General features: G+C 38.0%; 1 protein-coding gene across 5 annotated transcripts in view; it reads right to left on the reverse strand.

Annotated features, from left to right (window-relative positions):
• Nucleotides 1-22,476, reverse strand: part of KANSL1 (KAT8 regulatory NSL complex subunit 1) — a 172,901-nt gene that overhangs the window by 52,885 nt on the left and 97,540 nt on the right. For all 5 annotated transcript variants that reach the window (XM_070773676.1, XM_070773677.1, XM_070773678.1 and 2 more), the window contains one exon: nt 5,353-5,494. In XM_070773676.1, the coding sequence (XP_070629777.1) occupies nt 5,353-5,494 (142 nt within the window). The remainder of the gene's footprint in view (nt 1-5,352; nt 5,495-22,476) is intronic.

A 22,476-nucleotide genomic window follows, 5' to 3' on the forward strand; every position in this document is an offset into this window, starting at 1 on the left:
GAGAGCTGAAAAGTGGTAGAGTCCAAGAGAGAGACGGACCGAAACAAGGTCTACATGATTATTTAAGTTTTCCTAAAATAGACTTAATACAGTTAATAGTCATGAAAGGAAAGGTCGCTGTGAGCGAAGAAAATTCCATAAGGTTCCACTCCACACCTCTCATGGCAACCTGAAGCTGGGATTCCCTAGCATTCAGGGTTAACACTGGGTAAACATTACATGGCTGTGGCATCAGCCATGAGTGGCAATAACCTCAAGACCACTGCACTCTAAGGCCAAGGTGAAAAGTCCAGGAGAGTCTCCCCACCCTTTACTACCACTCCCTAAGTCAGAATCAGGACCATGCCTGGATCGTTCAGACCTACAGAACTCCTACACAGGACAAAAGAAATCGGGAAGGCTCATGGTAGTATGCAGTCCTAACAGATCCTTGCAACTTATTTCTCTGTGGAAATACAAGTCTATCCTACATCCTACATTTAAAAATAGCGGGGCGGCGGGGGTGGGGGGCGCTGGGAGGAAGTAAAATTGAAAAAGAAAGAAATGGTAGCAGAAACTGTGCTAAGCCTGATTACAAAACAGGGCAAAAGCAAGCAAGCTAAAAGGAAAGAAAAGAAAAAACTAATTTGTATAGAAAAAACCCCTACAAAACCAAAGCACCTCTTCATCTGTAAAGCAAAATTAAGATGCAATTTCACATACTTATTTTCCTCCCCATCTTAGATAGATCAGTGGGTACACTGTAGACCAGCTCCACAAGATTGTCTTGGGCTATGTAAAGGTCATCCTGGGCTATGTAGGCAAGACATGGCTAGCCACAAGGCCTTAGAACTCCATTAAGATGGACTGCAACTATTTTACATCAATTCTGAAGACAAGTATTTCAGGTTATTCCCATTCAGCACCTTATCTATCATAAGTTTCATAGTTCTTCCACCTCTCATTCCCAATTAACACTTTCATCCTTAGCAAGGCTGTGGAATCTGACAGATCAGTCAAAACAAAAATTAAAAAAAGATAATATTTTGTACTAGATATGAATGTTGAAGATTGTGTGTTAAGAGAAAGAAGTCTCCCTTACCAACAGAATCTTCTTGGTCCCTTGTGTGTTGACCTTCTTCAATAAATATGCTTAAGAGACATGATGAAAAGGATTCCACAGCAGAATGCATTAGACAGGAAATGCTTTGGGGTCAGATAAATTTAGAGCCCTGAGTTCAAATTTAGCTCTGTTTCTAACAAGCCTGTAAGCTGTTGCTTTCTGCGTTAAGTAACACACATGAATGTACTTGTATATAATATGCACTCATGGTACAGATGCTATTTTCCTTTCTCATTCTAATACATGGGAGTATCTTTTTTAAAAATAAAAGCTGATTGAATGTGCAAGTTAAGACGTAATAGTATGAAGAAGAGCTCCTAGTAACTGTACCCACTCTCCAAAGAGCAGCAGGAATCACTATTCTTAAACAGACTAATAATTACCAGCCTGTAAGAGAAAATTGATACTTATCCAGTAGTTCTCAAATACTTTCTTTTCTGGAATAGGTTACTTTAAGGAAATTAACATGCTAAAGAGTAAATCCAAAAAAGAAAATCTTACCTGCCAGTTCCCCATCCAAAGACAAACTATAACTGTACAGCTGACCACCAAACCTAGATTTCATGAAAATGCCTGTAGAACTCTGGCTAACTTTGGAGAATGGGAAAGGAAAACACCAATCTCTTTACTAGAACACAGGAGTTTAAAAAAATCTCCCATTTAAGTAACTTATAAAACAGTCAAGCATTTAAGGCAAGTGCTAATTTGAAGGACAGTCAGAATCTCAAATCTCAGCTCGGCACTCATTTAGCTGTATGACCATGAACTTGATCTCTCTGACCCTTTATCTTTAAATTTGTGAATAACAGCAAAATGTTTAGTACAATGTTCAGCACACAGTAAATGTTCAAAGCCTTCTGTCACTATAGTGATACATGAAGATCAGACTCAAGTTAATTATCTTTGGGGAAAATTCTAGTGCTTGCCCCCCAAAATCTGTCACCTAGAACCTATGAATGTGACCTGATTTGGAAACAGGGTCTTTGCAAACATCATCAAGCTAAAATGAAGACAGAGGAACAAAGAACCATTTAGTATGGGCCCTAAATCCCAACTTGATTGGTTTCCTTGTGAGAGGGAAATTTGGAGACACAGACACACTAAGAGAGAAGACGGAGGAAGAAATTGGAGTGATGCAGCTATAAACAAGAGGAACACCAAAGACTGCCAGCAACCACCAGAAGCTTATGAAGAGCCAAGGAAATTTTTTCTCTCAGATCTTCAAAAGCAGCAGAGTCCTGCCTACATCTTGATTTAATTCTAGCCTCCAGAGCTCTGAGAAAATAAATGTCTGTTGTTTTAAGTTTACCATCCAATTTGTGCAACCTTGTATGGCAGCCCCAGGAAACGAATACATTTGTTTCCAAAAGACATCATATAAATATTTAATAAAGCTGTAATTTTTCCTGATATATTATTTCGGTTATTGTTCTACTTTTATTCTTCCTGTCAGAATTTTTAAGACTTGTATTTATACTGTAGACCAAAAAAAAAAAAAAAAAAAATACTATAATCTAGAATGTCTTGTTATAAACCATGAAACTAAGGCTAATATGTGTTTTCTTCCCAACATTAGGACAGCTAAGTCAGAACTAGAATCAAAAATGGTATACCAAGTCCAGGTCTGGTGTAGTAACATTATGCCCTGAATGATTAAAAAACCCATGGATAATCAATATATACATAAAACTTCAAATCAATCACTTTCCAGATATTCAGAGATAGCTAAGACTTTTGATATAGTTTGAGGGCAAAGGGAGAAGGGGGCAACAGATGATGAGATGGCTGGATAGCATCACTGACTCAATGGACACACATTTGAGCTCTGGGAGATAGTGAAGGCCAGGGAAGCCAAGCATGCTGCAGTCCATGGGAATGCAAAGAGTTGGACACGACTTAGCAACTGAACAACAATAAGAAGACTTTTGATAATTTCACAAAACTGCTGTCATTACTACTGAGTTATGAGCTAAAGAATAAAGCAGGAACCAAAAGTGAGAATCTTCCCACACAGGTTGTGAGATTGTAAACTGAGGCACACTGCCAAAGTACTTCTCTGAAATATGCATCAAAAACAGAAGTATCCGTGCTGTGACTCTGGTAAAGATACTTACTATGGCAACAAAGGTCCGTCTAGTCAAGGTTAGGTTTTTTCCAGTAGTCATGTATTGGTATGAGAGTTGGACTATAAAGAAAGCTGAGCACTGAAGAATTGATGCTTTTGAACTGTGGTGAGACAGTTTGAGAAGACTCTTGAGAGTCCTTTGGACTGCAAGGAGATCCAACCAGTCCATCCTAAAGGGAATCAGTCCTGAATATTCATTGCAAGGACTGAAGCTGAAACTCCAATACTTTGGCCACCTGATGTGACGAACTGACTCATTTGAAAAGACCCTGAAGCTGGGAAAGATTGAGGGCAGGAGGAGAAGGGGATGACAGAGGATGAGATGGTTAGATGGCATCACTGACCCGATGGACATGAGTTTGAGTAGGTGCCAGGAGTTGGTGATGGAGCCTTCCCTACCCTGATGGACAGGGAACCCTGGCGTGCTGCAGTTCATGGGGCCGCAAAGAGTCACACACGACTGAGCAACTGAACTGTGACATGATGGTGCCACTTACAGTCCACAGCATCTTTGAGTTTACTAGTAGTTTTATAATGAGGACCATATATAAACACACAATACATATAGTTGTATACAAATATAATAGATACAGCAACAAATATGACTGACTACTATTCTAATAATCTCAGTTATTACTAAGAGACTCCAGTTCTCAAATATGAAAATTCTCACTTAATTATTGGCTACAAAAGTCTTGACACAGACACTGATGAGGTGTCCCTAACTGAGCAAGAATGTTTTTCTCTTCAGAATAGGCATATTCAGCCATCTCCTAGACATTTTTCTTTAATCACCATTCCAGCTGATATTCTGCAAATCTCACTTAATTTTCTTAGTGAAAAAGAGCTAAGGAAAGCATAATTTTACCATCCTCTGTGAATATTTTTAGGCTTAATTCCTCATTTGCTCTAATTTTTAAAGTTAGTCAAGATTTAATATGTTCCCTATCCTAGGGGAACCCTTTATTATTATTATTATTATTTTAAAAAAGGTTAAATCCTCTGGACTTTGCCCTCAATTATATTATGTTCCAATGAACTTTTGGAGAATTACATGTAACTCTATCTGGGGAAGAAGCTCAAAGAACACTCCAGTATAATGTTTGGAATAAAAACTTATATAATATATTAGGGAGGCTGCAGAACTTTTATTTCAAACCCTCACTCTTCTGTTCATCTTGGCAGTTAGTCACCCTTTAACTTTTGGCCTACTAATTAATTTAATGCATGCAGTTCACAATTGCAGTATATAGCAGTTTTCTTAAGGCTTTGACCAGCACTAAGGCGGGACAAAAAAGTGTCATGACACTTATTTTTAGGAGCAGAAGATGCTTCATCTAGACCCACATGTTCAGTCCAGGAGTTCACTGCATCAAGCTAATACCAAAAGTACCTTGCAAGAAATTCAGCACCACGAAAGGAAGATATTTATTTGTCCCTGAGTTGCCACTAAGGAGAACGGTGCTGGTACACAGGAGGCACTCAACTATTTGCTGAATGGATTTCTTTTCCATGTACATCGATCCCCCAGTCAAACCCCAAATAAGCAGAGGACATTTTTATAACTTGATTTTTCAGGAGAAAAATTATACAAACATCACTGTTAAAGACAAAAGCGGTATGGTAGGAGTCAATCCACCACAAATAGGACAAGGAAAAAATGAAATCACCAGAGTCTAATCTTGCCTGAATTATCTTTCAGAAAAAAATCCATTTTTCCTCAAGAAAGCAAAGGAAGCTAAGCAGCAAAACAGAAACACATTTTAGTTTAAAAAAAGAAAAAAAAGACGAAAACCCTCAGTCATCACCACTTTTTCATATATATAACAATTATGCAGGTATGGTCAATGGCTTACCTTAAATCGTACCCACCTTCCTTTGTTCCCTGTTAGCCCAGATATACAAACTGTTTTGTTCTAAACCCACATTCTAATCTAACATTATATTCTAACAGTGTTGTCTGCATTATGCTAAGTAACACCAGGCTCTTAAACAAATTAAACAGCTATATCAGATCATATTAAATCATTCTCTTTGACATAGTTAAGAGTTATTGAAGGATGGGGAACAGGGGATAATGATAGTTTTTAGCTGGGCTGAAAAAGACCAGACACTTATCCCTTACCTTATTAGCACGTATCTGTTTGTAAATATCTGTTTGCTGCCGAATTCGATATTCCAAGTCAGAAACATGAGCCTGAAGCCAGTTCCAGCGGCTGACAATAGCTGCTCGGTCTGCAGCCCATCTCCATTCTGACCTGCGCCTCCTAAAAGGAAATAAACTGAGTGAAATTCAAGAGTAGCAGTAACATTTATGCTAAATGGGAGTGGGAAGGTTTTAACGTCTGAATGCCCTTATACAAACCAACCTGAGTGTCAAGAAAAACTCAAGACTATGTGTATATATGTCACAGGCCACGTGGATAATAAAACTCTTCGCATATAAATACATCCCAAACTAACTAGCTGAAACTGCCTTCCAAGTATCCTGATCTGGCGGCAAACAATTTTTGTGAATTTTTAGAATTTCTCAAGAGACAGAAATATTTTCTACTTCAAGACATATAAAGATTACAGATCTACACAGAAAATCCAAGACACCACCAATTATAAAACTAACTAAGGCTTCAGCAAAGTTGCGGAGTAAAGATCAACATACTCAAATTAACAGTGTTTCCAAAAGTCAACAAGTAGAAAATATTCACTTTTTAAAAAAGCACTGTTTACAACACTAACAATTGCTAACTTCATATACTAAATATCTTTGCATAAAATGTAATAAAACCAAGAGACCTACTTAAATGGTGAGAGATTAAGATAACAATTTTCATATCTATTTACAGAGTCAAATAAGCTCCAATCAAATTCCCCATAGGGCTTTTTGTTTTTTTGTTTCTTTCTTTGGCCACATGGCTTGTGGGATTTTAGTTCTGCAACCAGGGGTTGACTTTGGGCCCTTGGCAGGGAGAGTGCAAAGTCCTAATCACTGGATTACCAAGGAGTTACCCCCCTCTCCTGGGGTTTTTAATGGAAGCTTACAAACATTCATTCAAAAATTCACATTAGGAAGAAAAAGAAAAAAAAAAAGACCAGCACTAGAGAAATTCTAAAGCAAGTATGATGAACATTCACACTGCAGATGTAAGATAAGCTATGATGATTAAGGCAGTCTAGAAAGACAAAAAGACAGTGGGACAGAATACAGAACTCCTAAACTTAGAACTGGATACATGTAAGAGATGGGCAGTCAGAGCAGTGAGAAAGACTGAATTATTCAATAAATGGCATTGAGATGCCAGTTCTTTACATGAAAAAAGTAAAATTACTTCCTTTCTTTATGATATAATTCCCTAGTTTTGGAATTCCTAAATCCAAAAAGCTGAACTTAACAAGATTATCTTTGAAGCTTCAGGGCAGGGAAGAATTTCTTAAACCTCTTTAAAAAAACTGAGCTAACTTTCAACAAACTGCAAAATATTTAATAAAGTTAAAGGCAAGCAACTGGTTGGCAGAAGATATCTGCAACATACAAAACTAAAAATAAAATGACAGAATATATAACAGAACTCCAACAAAGAGGTTTAAGAAGACAATCTAACAGAAGATGAATATATTAAAAATTCACATAAGAGAAATCCCAATGGCCAATAAATACATAAAAATATGCCATGTCTTATTAGATTTTGGTTAAAGTATTAGAAATATTAAGACGTCATTTCAAACCCAGATTGGAAAACCCAAGTGTTGGTAGATGTGGAAAACAGTAATTCACATACGGCCAACAACAATAAAAACTAGCATCACCATTTTTAAAGAGTAATCTGGAAATATTTGGCTAGGTGGAAAATGTGTATACTCAACCACTGTGAAATTCTACTTCTGACAGACAATATAACCTGCACATGTGCATAAAGAAATAGGTTCACTGCAATAGTCTGTAACACCTAAAAATTAGTTATAATTTAATTTGCATATGGAAACAAACTAATTTACTCCTTTAAGGGATTTTTCTATAATAACAGAAACTAATTAACTAGAGCTATCTGTATCAACCTGACTGTATCTCAGAAGACAATGCTGAATGGAAAAATATAAAAACTAATAATAAACAAAATAAGTACTTTTTTAGATACATACAACTAGTTAAGGAATTTAATGGAATATTGTTTATCAATTTAATTATAACTATATGTATCAACATAACTAAATCTCAACAATGTGGAATGGAAAAACTATATAAAAACTAAACAAAACAAACAAAAACCAAGCAAACAAACATCAGAAAGCAACTAAAAGATCCCTCATACCACAAAGAAGACTGAAGATCCTGAGTGCCCCAATTAAGACTGGCACAGCCCAACCCCACCCCCCAACCAAGAAAAAAGACGAAGAATAAAACACAATTATAAGACTTGTTACCAATACATAAGTAGTAAATGCATAAAAACATGTACAGTGCTGATAAACAACAAATTCAGGATCAGGGTCCTCCTTAGCCTTGGGAAGGGGAAAAGATAAGTTAGATTTTAGCTGTATCTATTACATAAGGTTCAACTTCTCTTTAAAAACTAAAAGTCTGATAGAAAACAGCAACTTTAATATGAGAGGAAGTACCTGGCATCTGGTATACTCTGTAACCAAAATATTTTATGATCTTCCACAAAATTCTATTTCAAGAAAGTAGTAGTCATACTGCCCTTAGCCCCACCTCCATACTCATTACCAAAACATTTTAAGTGACTGTAAGTGAAGTTTAACACAGTCCACTGGTAGAGTGAAATAGGCATTTTACAGTTCCCTAATCTTGATGGAATAAGTACAAAATATAGAGATTCTTTCTTCTTTAGTACAATTATCTGGTTCAATGTTGGCTGCAGGTCTAGTTCTAGCCCAAATTCAGAAAAAGAACCTCAAGACATCGAGTGCAACCTCTGGCTCATTCTTGCACTATAAAAATGTTCCCCCTTCACTAAAACAAGTAAAACTAGTCAATCCTCATGTCCTATTTCCAGCTTTCACTACTCTCCAAGGTTCATAACCTTCCTATCTTATAAAATCTCTTGGTTTCACAGGTTCATTCCTGAAGCTGCCACAGTACCAATCCCCACCATCCACCACCACCGGGATACTCCAGGTAACCGCCTCAGCTACCACTCCTAACATGAACCACATACTACTACTCTTATATAAAATCTCCTCAAATCTTATTACTTTCTGTCACTCTTATGTGTAAGAAACCAGTTTTTATCTAGTTCTTTACAAATCCCAAGTCTTCAAGAAAACAAAGTAGCTGCTAAGTCGCGTCAGTCGTGTCCGACTCTGTGCGGCCCCATAGACGGAAGCCGACTAGGCTCCCCCTCATCCCTGGGATTCTCCAGGCAAGAACACTGGAGTGGGTTATCATTTCCTTCTCCAATGCATGAAAGTGAAAAGTGAAAGTGAATTTGCTCAGTCATGTCCGACTCCTAGCAACCCCATGGACTGCAGCCCACCAGGCTCCTCCGTCCATGGGATTTTCCAGGCGAGAGTACTGCAGTGGGGTGCCATTGCCTTCTCCGAAACAAAGTAGAAGGGGAGTCAAATACCATAAAAGGCAGCATTTCGAAGGCAAAAAGTGATTAGTAAAATTAACAAAGCATCCACTTAATGACAGGTTCATTCTCAGACAAAAGTGTTTTAACAACTGACAATGGCTAGCCCAAGTAACACTCTAACGTTGAAAACCAAAGTGGGGAAAGATGATTTCTTGGCTAATTTACAGCACTTCTTCCTTAGTCACCCTTGGTGGACAAATAATCCTGGCAGTCTAGCCCAGGGATCCTGAACTCAGCTCAGAAGCCTTCTCACCAAAGTGTTCCAACAGCAAGCACTCTGAATTGGCAGGAAAGAGGAAATTTATTATTTCTGAATTTTGACACATCTTAAACAAAAGAGTTTTTTTTTTTTCCTTTTCTTTCTAGTTTGAGGTCAAGGAAAAAGAAGGAAATGAAAACACTTTAACTATGTGAAAACTTAAAAATACAAAAGGAAAAGAAAATTCCTTAAAACATATCAGTTCCTAAGAACTCTGGCGGATAAACACTTTTTTCCCCAAATATTAAGGAACAGCCCCTTTCAATTTTTTTTATTGTCAAAATGAACAGCCTGATAAATATTATTCTAAATACGAGTGCAAAACCTAATTCCCGGTATTTTTTTTTTTTTTGGAGGCCTGACTAATAAGCTAATTAAAGACAGGCAGTGTTAAGGGAGGACCACAACCCCCAATTATGAACATGTTTAAATTCTACAAATACATTTGTCATATGACAGTTTCTAACCAGATAAAATTTTCAGTAGGAAGTTGTCATGTTGTAATTAATGAACAATGGAAAACCCCACCTTAAGTGTCCAAAAAGTATCTTGTGTTAAAAATACCAGCAACATGGCCAGAAATATGAATTGTTAACAAAGGTGGGAGGTGTAAAGTTAGCAAGCCTGAGGTGAGCTGTGAAGATGTTACGACACTCCAATGGCAAATCTGAACACAAAACAGTGTAAGAATAACAGCTTCAAGCACAGAGTTTATGTATTTTGTTCCTTACCAAAAACAACATGCTACAGAAATTCAGTTTATCAGAAGCAGAGGTAGATTTCGTCCCTAATACTCAAAATGTAAATTATTACTCTTAATAATTTACAGCTCAAAATCAGAGACAGTGATTTAAAAGCAGGGTCATGCTTTAAAAATAACATGTCACTAAGACTGCAGAGTGATACTTATGTAAATATAATGATGAACTGGTTTCTACTGTTGTCATTATCAGTAAAGAAGGAAAAAATGTGGATTCCAACACTGAGAAGTCTTTTAACTCTTTCCTATTGCTTACTCTGTGCTAACAATTAGTAAAGTAATTGCCCTGTTTTTGTGCAGGACTCAAGGATGCCTTCTAAGGTGTTGTTTTCTGTGAACTTTTATCTTACTTTGTACCAAAATACTTTGTCTACATGTACTGGACTACCACCTGAGTGGGAAGTCATTTTAACTAATATTTTGTTCCTTGCTTTTATTAAACATTTTACTGGTAAATTTCCTTTGCCTACATATGTGGGAAAGATCCATTACACTTTTACACAATGAATTGCTTTTTGGGGGTCCCTAAACATGGAAAGATACAATACCAGTAACTGCTTCTGTAATATTACATGACTAGTAAACTGCAACATTGCCAGCTATGTTACCAGTATTTATTTAGATTTATTTTTTAGCTATGTGAACCTATATGGCTTTAATAGTTGTTTGTTGTTTTTTTTTTAAAACAGGGTTAGAGTATTACCACATATTGAGAACTTAAGATGCTCTATGGGATCTAACAATAATTATTTACTTGAACAAAAAAAAAAAATCATTTCCTCTAAGAAAGCTCTGGTATTTCTAAACACTTGAAAGCTAAATAGTGGAAAGTACTAGAAAATTTAGAGTTCAAGTTACATGTTGGTCAACAAACAAGAAAGGGATTAATTTTTGTTTTTAATTCTCTAAAATCCTCTTGAATAATAATGTTAATGTAATATTTTATTAGTAGAGGACAAACAGATCAATATGGGGACTCTGATGTAAGAAGATTCATAGGATTACAAAGAGTCGGACATGACTGAGCGACTAGACAAGAAATTTAAGAACTAAGTTTATCCACTGAATCTTCAAAGGTGTTAATGATAAAACCTTTGTAAACTGACACCTCTAAACAATCTTTAGTTTGTTTTTTATTATTCTGTAGATCAGCAGATAAATTATTTGTACATTCAATTTTTTCATTTTTAAGACTGAGATATATGCTTAAAAAAAACCACACCCAACCTTTAAAGAATTACATAAGGTACTTCAAACTGCTCTCAATGCCCATCTGTCGGACTCTTTATTACACATGGTAACATATACATAATATATAACCTGCCAGGCACAATAAAAGAAAGAAACATAATAATTCTCCAACAGACTCTCAGCAGTCCTCAGGGCATTATGATTGTTCTATGCAAGACTACAACCAGGAAATATCTATTAACATCTTTTATTCCTAAAAACCACCTCCATCTTGGAGTCTTTCCTGCTGATTTGTATCTCACAATTCATTACTTTGTATTCTTCAAGCTTAGTGTGGTCCCCTTATTTTGTTACTTATGTATTCTATGTTTCCAAGTCAGGCCTTATATATGATTGATCTGCAACTAGATTATCCATGCCTTCCTACAGGCACTACTTACTGTGTGCTTTAGCTGCTCATCAGTCTTCAATGTTATCTGCATCTATGTATTATAATTTATGAATAAGGAATTCTCAGGAAATATAAAAAAATGAGACTTATTTTGGCTCTGCTTTATTTTCAAACTCAAAAACATCTAAATTAAGTCTGAAAGACCTGAATGCCTTAGACACACTTAACTGTTTTAATGGAGAAAGCCTTACAAACGATGGAAATGGTTTACAGTTCTTTGTGGCTGGTTGAGAACTGGACATTGAACTGGAGGGATGAAGATTCAGAACAAAACACTGGCTTAGTTACTGTGCCTTTTTTAGAGTGTAGGAATCTGCTATGTTTCTAGAAGAAAGGAAAATGACAGAGTTAGTACTGAAAAGATCTCAGCTATTAAAATAACTCCTAATCCAGAATGGCTCCTCCAGAGTGAACCAATCAAGTTTCTGTCTACTGTTCTGCCTAGAGAATCCATCGCTTTATAAAAGTGATTTCCATTTTAGAATCTTTCAATAATCAAACTGAGGCTAGAATATTCAAATTCTGTATGTAATACTAATTTCTCCTATGAAAAATTCTAAATAAATAATCCCATTCACTCAAAAGCCATACATTAAAGTGTAAGAGTATTAATAGTAAATTGCTATTATTTGATCTAGCTCACTCACCAAAGCAAGAGACTGACTAGGACCACACCTTACAACTTGAAGTACCTACTACAAGCAGCATGGGACTCAGAAGCTTCTCATAAACATCACACTACTCCCCAGCTTGGCTTCCTTAAAGGAGAGTCAACAGTACAGAGTCTGGACAAGGAAGCAGCAGGGGAGGGAGGGTATCAGCAAGTTATTCCACAGGGAGAACTTGTTTCTGGCCATCTCTAGAATGATCAAAAACTCTTACAGAGAAACGTTTTCTTCTCACTTTAAAAATAAAATACAGTTTATTGGGAAGACCATAGTGTTTAGAGTCAGCTGAACACTAAATTCCAAATTCGAGGCCTGCCACTGACACTGAGCCAGCTGTTGAAAAGATGAAAAGAACAAAAGCTCTTATCAGTGTTCAAGCTTAGTGTTCCATCATATGCATGAAGTGTGTAACAACATACTTTTGAAAATATTACTCAGAGCTACTGAGGTTTAGGAATAAATGATACATCTTCAAGAAAATGAAGTTGAATCAAAAATCAATTTGTTAGTTAACTTTCCAGTTTTTAAAAATAAGTATTAATAGAAGAACTTCTGGTCCAGGCAATATGCTTTAGACTCTTCTTCCAGCTCATCCCTGCTAAACACAACTATAAACCCTGGAAATAATGCAAAAGGTAACCTAAGAACAACTCTGGAAAGACTGAAAAGAGGAAGGTGGATTACTGACGTCAGGACTAGAATGATGATATAGTGACAGGGCATGTAAAAACTTACATTCAACAAAAAGGGGCCCAGATAGGTTCATTCCTCTGGCGGGTGGAAGGGGAGTACCACTCAGGATGGCAGGCCAGCCCTGCAGCAAGCTCACAGTAAGAGGCCAGGGGAAGCATTATCCTATTTCTCGCTTACCTTTTTGCAACAAATATTCACTGTGTCTAATCTCTCTCTCCCCATTACCATTCTCTCTTAAATCCAAGCTCTCACCCCAGCAACTGCACTAAAATAGCTAGTAAAGGTCACCAACATCTCCACTGTGCTAAACCCAACTTCCAATTCTCAGTCTTTATCATCATTACCCTATCGGCAGTCTAAAACAGGTGATCACTTGCTCCTCCTCAAATTCCTTTCTTCACTTGTCTTTTAAAACAAGAATTACCCTGGTTTTTCTCTTGCCTTTTTAAAAAATTCCTTCTAAGACTCCAACTGCCCACACCTATAAATCTTCTTTTCTACACTCACTTCCTAGGTGATCTTAACCAGTCTCATAGCTTTAAGTAGTATCATCTGTGTTTCTGATCCTCAAGTTCTTATCTTTTAGCCAAGACTGCCCCTCCCTCCAGATTCCAGATTCTGACACCCACCTGTTTTCACCGCCTCCCTCTGAATCTCTAAGAAACATCTCAAAATGAACTGTATTCAAAACCCATCCCAACCCCTGCCACTTTCCCATACCTTACAAGGAAGTATGATCCTTGTCCCCAATGTAACCTTAGAGTGAAGCTAACCCCTTTCTCCTTTGGTACCAGATCTCAGAAACCACTCTGGCAAGTCTCTTTTGCCAGAGGGAAACATGAAATTACAGTCCACACTGTTATTCTAAACCCACACAGACCAGGAAAAATAAAGCTGTATTACAAAGCTATATTCTTAATAACAACTATACACAACCTGAATGGATGCTCACAGAGGGTCCTGTGAATGTTCTGGATGCTTTTACACACAGTAAAACAGAATTCGCACATCATCTCCACATTACCATGCTCTTTCATACCATTTACTAATAGTTAGAATCTTGAATTATATGATACAAGATATTGTATCTCTAAGTTTTCTTGGCATCTTTTGAACATTTTTCCCTATGCATTTGAAAATTATTCTGTCAAAGTTCTTGTTTACTACATAGTATATAGACACACTCTCCACCCCACCTCCCACAAAACCTTTATGAAAGCATTTTAATGACCTAGTGAGCCCTCAGAGATCAAACTAGCTTGCAGTGCAGAATGACTGAAGACACAGAGACACGTCCTCGGAACAACTGGGCGACAAAAGCAAGTGGTGATCTGCATCACAGTGCCAACGAATGCCTAGCATTGTGGCAAGTATTCAGGAAGTGGTAGCTGCTGCTGCTCTCACTACCATACCCAGCTGAACTAACTCAGCTACTGTTAAGGCACTCTGTGCCCTTCTATCCAATGACAAATATTTGTTTCGGTAAATGTGTATTCCTTAAACACCCTTGGGAAACAGGAACTTGAGACCAAATGTCTTTTGTTTTAATCGAGTTCCAACATGCTCAGCAGGGTATGTAATGAGAGCTGGAGGGTGATGAGGGAGACGGCTTCACAGGTCAATTATTCTGTAGTGGCCCCTTTCACTATAAACAAATAAATAAAAGTGATGAAGATAAACTTATTCACAAATTCAAGATCACTGAGAAATAACCACAGTAATTATTCCCAACTCATTAAGAACCAGTCCCTGGGACTTCGTGGGTGGTCCAGTAGCTAAGACTCCATGCTCCCAATGCAGGGGGCCTGGGTTTGATCCCTGGTCAGGGAACTAAATCCCACATGCCACAATTAAGAGTTTGCACACTGCAATAAAGGTTGAAGATACCACATGCCGCAAACTAAGACCTAGCACAGCCAAATATAAACAAAATAAATAACTTTTAAAATGTCAATTCGAGTTGAGTTTGGGAAACCTTGCTCTATAAGGCAGACCTTAAAACTACTGCTCAGTTCTCTTATCTATAAAACTTGTAAGCTGCACTTAAAAAAAAAAAAAACTTACAAGGTGCTTTCTTTTTAAGATATGATGAACTTTATAAGATGTGATGTACTTACACCTATGACCACTGGCGTAAGTACACATCCTGTATGTACAGCTGTAATTTAAACTAGGGGGAAGAAGATATTATTTATAACTAGATAGGTATCTGAAAGGCTCAATTCACTCCAGATGCTGCAACAAAATTCTTTCCCTTAGTTACAAGACTCATATAGACTTTTAAGTCCTGGGATGTTGACCAAACAATGATGCCAAGTTTAAATCTAAATCATCCTCTCAAAACATGTCCCAAATTTTAAAACTGAAAGAAACCATAGTATCTCTAAACATCTCAATTTTTAAATGGTCAAAATGAGACCCAAAAGAGTAAATGACGTTCTCAGTCAGAAGTCAATTCAGTCATTCAAGCTCTTAGAGCAAATGTCAGGAAAAGATGCTCATATGAGTACGGTACACCAACATGGGCTAAGACTTAACTTTCTGATTTTAAAAATTACTTTGGCTTCTGTAACTGGGTACAGGTAACAGTAATGCAAATGCTGTCTTTTAAAAATTTAACACCTATTTTATGGATTCAGAAATAAGACTACCTGATCAGTGCTACCATATTTGACATTTTACATAAAATTAAGCCTGATGATTTATTCTTAGAAATAAGCAAAACCATATAAATAAAAGGAAAACATACACCAATCATCTAAATAGCAACATGTTTTTAAAAAAAAGGGAAAAAAGGAAAGAATTTCACTATTAAAGGAAATCAAGCCCCCAATCTATTCTATATGCATGGCCCTCAAGTCTCCTCACTTGATTGATCACTAAGGTCCTTATAGCTCCAAAATTCTACCCCTGTTTGCTCCTAAGTGACACACTATAAACAAACAGGAGACTCAACATCTTGCTCAGTTTTTAGGTATGTTCCTACAAACAAGGTACCCACTAGTCACTAATGCACTAAAACTGACAGACAATGGAGTGATTTAAGTAACTAAATTCCCGAAACTAGGCTTAATCCCAGTAAAGTTAATCAAACAATTGCTTCAGCATTTCAACAAAAATGTCAATTTCTTTTCAGATCACACATCACACAAGAAAGATTCCGTCCAGATAAGGTTTGGAACAAATTTCTTTCCAGTCTATCCTTCTGATTTAGGCACCCTCTAAAGATTTGACTAGGTAAAGGTTCATCTCTCTGAAACTGCTCCCGTTTTTCTTTTACAACACTCAGCTGTTTTTATACATAAGACAAGAATAATTATTTTGAAGAACAAAAGGTTAAAACTGTTTTTCTTTCTCCTCTGCTGCATTAGAGCAAACAGTATAAAGCTACACAGTTCAACAGCACTACTCCCCCTACCAACAATCATACAGCTCCTAAAAGCTAAACAGAAATCGTAGGAAAAATACACACTCTAGAGATGAAAATAATGTTCCAGGTGTATCACATGGCAGCACGCATGTACAGCTTTTCAGAACTACATGTAAATTCAAACTAAAGACAAAAACTTCACTGTGACATGATAAAAGAGAAAGTTCATTTGTACAACAATCTCACTCCCACCAAAAAGTGTGTTTGAACAATCCAAACAGCTCTAGGAAAGTCAATAAATATCATCTTTGTGAAGGGCAGAAGTGCTAAGGCAACTACAAAATAAGCACCTGCAACTTTTAATGTTTCCCCAGAGACAGACAGGGTCAAGGAGAAGGCAATGGCCCCCCACTCCAGTACTCTTGCCTGGAAAATCCCATGGACGGAGGAGCCTGGAAGGCTGCAGTCCATGGGGTCGTGAAGTCGGGACACGACTGAGCAACTTCACTTTCACTTTTCACTTTCATGCATTGGAGAAGGAAATGGTAACCCATTCCAGTGTTCTTGCCTGGAGAATCCCAGGGACAGGGGAGCCTGGTGGGCTGCCGTCTATGGGGTCGCACAGAATCGGACATGACTGAAATGACTTAGCAGATAGGGTCATCATAGAGGGTGACTGTAAAATGCTTAAGCTGTTCATAGACACCTGTTGAATGCCACCTGACTGCTGCAGAGTGAGTTACCCACCCCACTCCCAGGGGTAGTTTTCAATAAGATGAATTGAGAGGGAGCCTGGAGGGTTGAAAAATATAATAGAAACAGTTTGACGCAGCTCACATTTTGTGATTAGTTTGAAACTCCCATCACTAATCACAGAGTCACAGAAGAAAAGAAAGACTCCAGGAACTAAGTCTCTTAATGAAAATGATAAAGTGAATGATCTGCTAAGACTTATGAAAGATTAAGAACTAGACCCCCAACTTCCAACTACATACACGAGACCCCTAATGACACACACAACTTTCTTCCACACAAAATTGAAACATTCAGTAATTTAGATTCTGCTAGAAATAGCCAGTTACATATATTCCTCAAAGGATAAACACTGATAAAAATAATCTATTAAAACTATTAGATTCTTTCCTATAAAGGCACAAAACATTTAAAGCAGATCAAGAAGAATAGTAACCCAATTGTTTCATCCTGTGACTTCTCTGTTCAGCCTCCATCAGTGGCTCCCTTCACTTCTAAGTACAATGTAATCTCAAGGCCTTCATTAGTAGTCCCTCCAACAATTTCGGTTCAACTCTCCAAAAGAATTCAAAAATTTTTCTAACAGCAAGTAAAAGTTCCATCATTTTTCCTCTTTCATAGCTTGGTACTGGGGAACTGCTTTATACACATAACAAAACTCTACAGGCCTACAGCTACTAGGGGCTTTCTAGGTGGCTCAGGGGTAAAGAATCCACCTGCCAATGTAGGAGATGCTGAAGACTCGTGTTCGATCCCTGGGTTGGCAAGATTCCCACTCCAGTATTCTTGCCTGGAGAAACTCATGGACACAGGAGCCTGGCGGGCTGCATTTCATGGGATCGCATAGTTGGATGTGACTGAGCACACAGGCAGGCACACAGCTTCTAGAGTGCTTGAAATGTTTTTTAAGCAGCAAAACAATCAGTAGTAATCTGTAATAATATTTAAAATTACATTTTTAAAAACTATAAACTGGTACATCTAGCTCTGGAATAAACTGTTATGGTGGTTTTAAAATACAGTTGCAAATTCTTTGACACTCCTCCCATTAAAAGATGGGGTTCTGTCTCTTCCCTCTGAACCTGAGAGGGTTTGTGACCACTTCAGGCAATAGAATATGATGGAAGTGATGCTAGGTGACTTCCCAGGACAGTTTTAAATGAACAGGAAGCTTCCACCTTTGTTTGTGAAACAAAGATACACCATGTAAGAGGTCTGACCCCCCTGAGGCTGTCACACTAAAGAGACCAAAGCCACCGAGGCATCCCTAACAGGATGCCACACATGTGAGTGAAGGAACCATCTTGGAAATGATTCTCTAGTCCCAGGTATTTTGGCCCCCAGCCTTGTGTCTTGTCAAACTGAAGCCCCACACATCACATATCAGAAACAGGCCATTCCAACTGTATTCTGAATTCTGATCTAGAGAATCTACAAGAATAAGATAAACACTGTTTCATGCCATTCGGTCTGAGGTGGCTTGTTAGGTAGTAATAACAGAAACAGTCATTATATCCAATAAAGTTGAACATCTGCATACTTTCAGTTCAGTTCTTCTGCATACTTTCAGTTCAGTTCAGTCGCTCAGTCGTGTCCGACTCTGTGACCCCACAAATCACAGCACACCAGGCCTCCCTGTCCATCACCAACTCCCGGAGTTCACTCAAATTCATGTCCATCAAGTTGGTGATGCCATCCAGCCATCTCATCCTCTGTCGTCCCCTTCTCCTCCTGCCCCCAATCTCTCCCAGCATCAGGGTCTTTTCCAATGAGTCAACTCTTCACATGAGGTGGCCAAAGTACTGGAGTTTCAGCTTTAGCATCATTCCTTCCAAATAACACCCAGGACTGATCTCCTTTGGGATGGACTGGCTGGATCTCCTTGCAGTCCAAGGGACTCTCAAGAGTCTTCTCCAACACCACAGTTCAAAAGCATCAATTTTTCAGCACTCAGCTTTCTTCACAGTCCAACTCTCACATCCATACATGACCACTGGAAAAACCATAGCCTTGACTAGACGGACCTTTGTTGGCAAAGTAATGTCTCTGCTTTTGAATATGCTGTCTAGGTTGGTCATAACTTTCCTTCCAAGGAGTAAGCGTCTTTTAATTTCATGGCTGCAATCACCATCTGCAGTGATTTTGGAGCCCCCCAAAATAAAGTCTGACACTGTTTCCACTGTTTTCCCATCTATTTCCCATGAAGTGATGGGACCAGACGTCATGATCTTAGTTTTCTGAATGTTGAGCTTGCAGCCAACTTTGTCACTCTCCTCTTTTACTTTCATCAAGAGGCTTTTAGTTCCTCTTCATTTTCTGCCATAAAGGTGGTGTCCTCTGCATATCTGAGGTTATTGATATTTCTCCCGGCAATCTTGATTCCAGCTTGTGCTTCTTCCAGCCTAGCGTTTCTCATGATGTACTCTGCATAGAAGTTAAATAAGCAGCCTTGCCGTACTCCTTTTCCTATTTTACCACCTAGCAATTCTAATTCATGGAGACACAACTGTCCCCTCATCCAACCCTCAGCACATATATAGCAGGAGGCATGTTCAAGAATGTTCAGAGTAATAGCATTGGACATACTTATAAAATAAGACAACCCGAGGGAAAACCAAATGCACACCAAGAGAAGAATGGATAAATCACAGTATTATTTGCTCAGTGGAGTAGTGAAAATGAATGAACTACAGCTATACGGAAAAAAATTACAGATTTTTAAATGTTAGTAACATAATGTTGAAAATCCCAATAAGACAACTTATACTCTCTTTTGTAAAGTTTAAAGACAAGCAAAAGTAACATAGGGATCCCTGGGGAAGCTTTAAAGGCTGTGTGCCCATGTTTTACAACTATCTTAGCATTTCTGCCCCTCCAACAAAGATTCTATTCAGTCAGTGTTAGTCATTCAGTCGTGTCCAATTCTTTGCAACTCCATGGACTGTAAACCAATCAGGCTCTCTGTCCATGGAATTCTCCAGGTAAGAAGTCTGGAGTAGGTTGCCATTTCCTCTTCCAAGGGATCTTCCTGACCCAGGGATTGAACCCAGGTCTCCTGTACTGGCAGCAAGTGGATTCTTTAGCACCCGAGCCACCAGGGAAGCCCTACTGTAACTGTCAATTGTCCTCTCTACAATATTTTAGGCAAACAGGAATGACTTGGGCAGTAGTGTCACAGGCGTGTATTATTTTTAAACTAAAGTCAAGCATACAGTAACAACAGTGTCCTGAGTTCAGAAATCCAATTAAAAAGAAACACACACACACACAAATGCATACATATACGGGAGTACATAAAGTGGAAGGATATGTTGTATGATAAGGGTATCCACATTACCACAGCATTAAGAAAAATTCTTTTTCCAGTTTTAGATAGTAAATGATTACTGAAACCCAACCTGCACTCCAACAACTTCCTCTTAAAACCTCATGAAAATTAGACTTTTAAAGTTTCACAGAGCTAGAAACTAAGAATATTGGCTAATCTCTGGATAGATATTTCTAAAAACCAAAGCTTAAAGGATTCATTCAAAAAAAGTAGGAACATAAAAGGAAAGATAAATTTCTATTTCCAATCACGATATCATATACAGAATTTCTAATAATCAAAGACAGTGAGTGAATTTATTGCCAATCTCTTCCAAACTTAAAAAATAAAAAGTTCATTTCTTTACCGCGTTACAAATTTCAAATAATGAAATGAAAAGCTAGATGAAAGTGGATAGAAAATTGTATTTGATATCAAAGGATATTGAGTTGGCAATGAGAAGAAGTTAAAGCTGCTAAAATGATGGAAAATGGTATTCAATGTCTAGCAAGGAAAGGAGTATTACACCAGGTTAATCAAGAAGCAACATTACTCAAAAAGGTAGGGTGACATAACCAAACAACACCCCTCCTCAGCCCACGCATCTGAATACCATCAGGAAACCGGCCGGAGGCTGCACCCAGTAGCTCTTATAAAGCTGTAAGAAGGAATCCAAAGGCAACAAGGGGGACACGGCAAGAAATCATCCCTCGAGCTGTTTACCTGCAAGCACCTTTGCTCCCAGACAATATTGTCTATCTTGAAGTCCCTTAGAGAGTCAATACTCTGTAGTGACCTACATGGGGACAGAATCTAAAAGGGGTGGAGATATGTATATGCTTAACTGATTCGCTTTGCTGTACAGCACAAACGCATTATAAATCAACTACTCCAATATAATTTTTAAAAATCCCTGAGAAAAAAACAGGGAAACAGTTGGAAGTACAGTTCGCTATAAAATAAAGGCTACAAAATTGGCCAGATACAAAATAAGTGTTCCCAAACTAAAATTCTCACATCCTTCCAAAAATCTGTTTTTGATAGTCCCCTCCTCTTCTGTTAAAAAAAAAAAGAAAGAAAAGTTTCTTCCAGTATCTCAAGCTGAAAAACTTGTTATCCTCAATTCCTCTCTTTCTCTCACAACCATGTCTAATCCATGAGAAACTTTTTTGGCTCAACCTTCAAAATACACCTCATCTCAGACCACTTCAACCATGCAACCATCATCTCTCACCTGGAAATGGCATCAGCCTCCTGAGTGGTTCTCATGCCTTGAACCTATTTTAACCCGGGGTAAAAGCTCCTAAAAGGCTTATGAATTCTCATCCTCCATTCTCTGACTTATATGGATGTTGTCTTGGAACACTTTCTTTTCCCAGTTATCCTTGGGCAATGCTTCTGTATTTTCGTGGCATCACCTTATGGAAGAAGCCTACTCTGACCAACACAAAATAGTAAAGCTGCTGCTGCTACCCTCTCCTTGACCTTGCCTTCTTTCCACAGCACTTACCACTTGATATATGTTTATTCATTTATTGATTGCCTCAGTTCTTCAAGCAATGTAGTTCCCTGCTTTATTCACTAATGTATCACAAGGAATTTTTGTTTTATTCACTAATGTAGTCCTGCAAACTAAATACAGTAAGTCGCCTACACACAAACCTCCAAGTGGCAACCTTTGAAAGATGCAGAAATGTGTTTGTATGTCCCATCACATAAGTGAGTTCATGTGTCTAGCATATGTTGTCCCATGTCATCTAACAAGAAAAAAAGAGCTAATACCCATACATCACTGGATCATTTTTTCAAGAGAGTAGATAGAACTGAATCCAGCAAGGAACCACCAGAACCTGTGCCATCAACATCAGGTGTGAGTGACATTGCCGCTTGCCCTGTCTCCTATTGCCAACGATCCTTCAGCTCTACCATCGCCCACCTCCTCTCTCTCCTCCAGTCAGTAATTCTTCTCGCCTGTTCATTCGATGCCAGCCCCTGATGGCCAGTTGTTGTATTGTATTACTGTACTTTTTAAGGTACTCTAACATTAAAAATGCTTTATTTCATTGCTTTTTATGTATTATTTGTTTGACAAGAATTATAAACCTATTAGAATACAATTCTATACAGTCAGTTGTGTTAACTGGGTACCCAGCCAACTTTGTTGGACTTATGAACAAACTGGACTATGAACATGCTCTTGGAA

Source organism: Bos indicus, chromosome 19 (genome assembly GCF_029378745.1).
Source record: "Bos indicus isolate NIAB-ARS_2022 breed Sahiwal x Tharparkar chromosome 19, NIAB-ARS_B.indTharparkar_mat_pri_1.0, whole genome shotgun sequence".
Lineage (NCBI taxonomy): Eukaryota > Metazoa > Chordata > Mammalia > Artiodactyla > Bovidae > Bos > Bos indicus.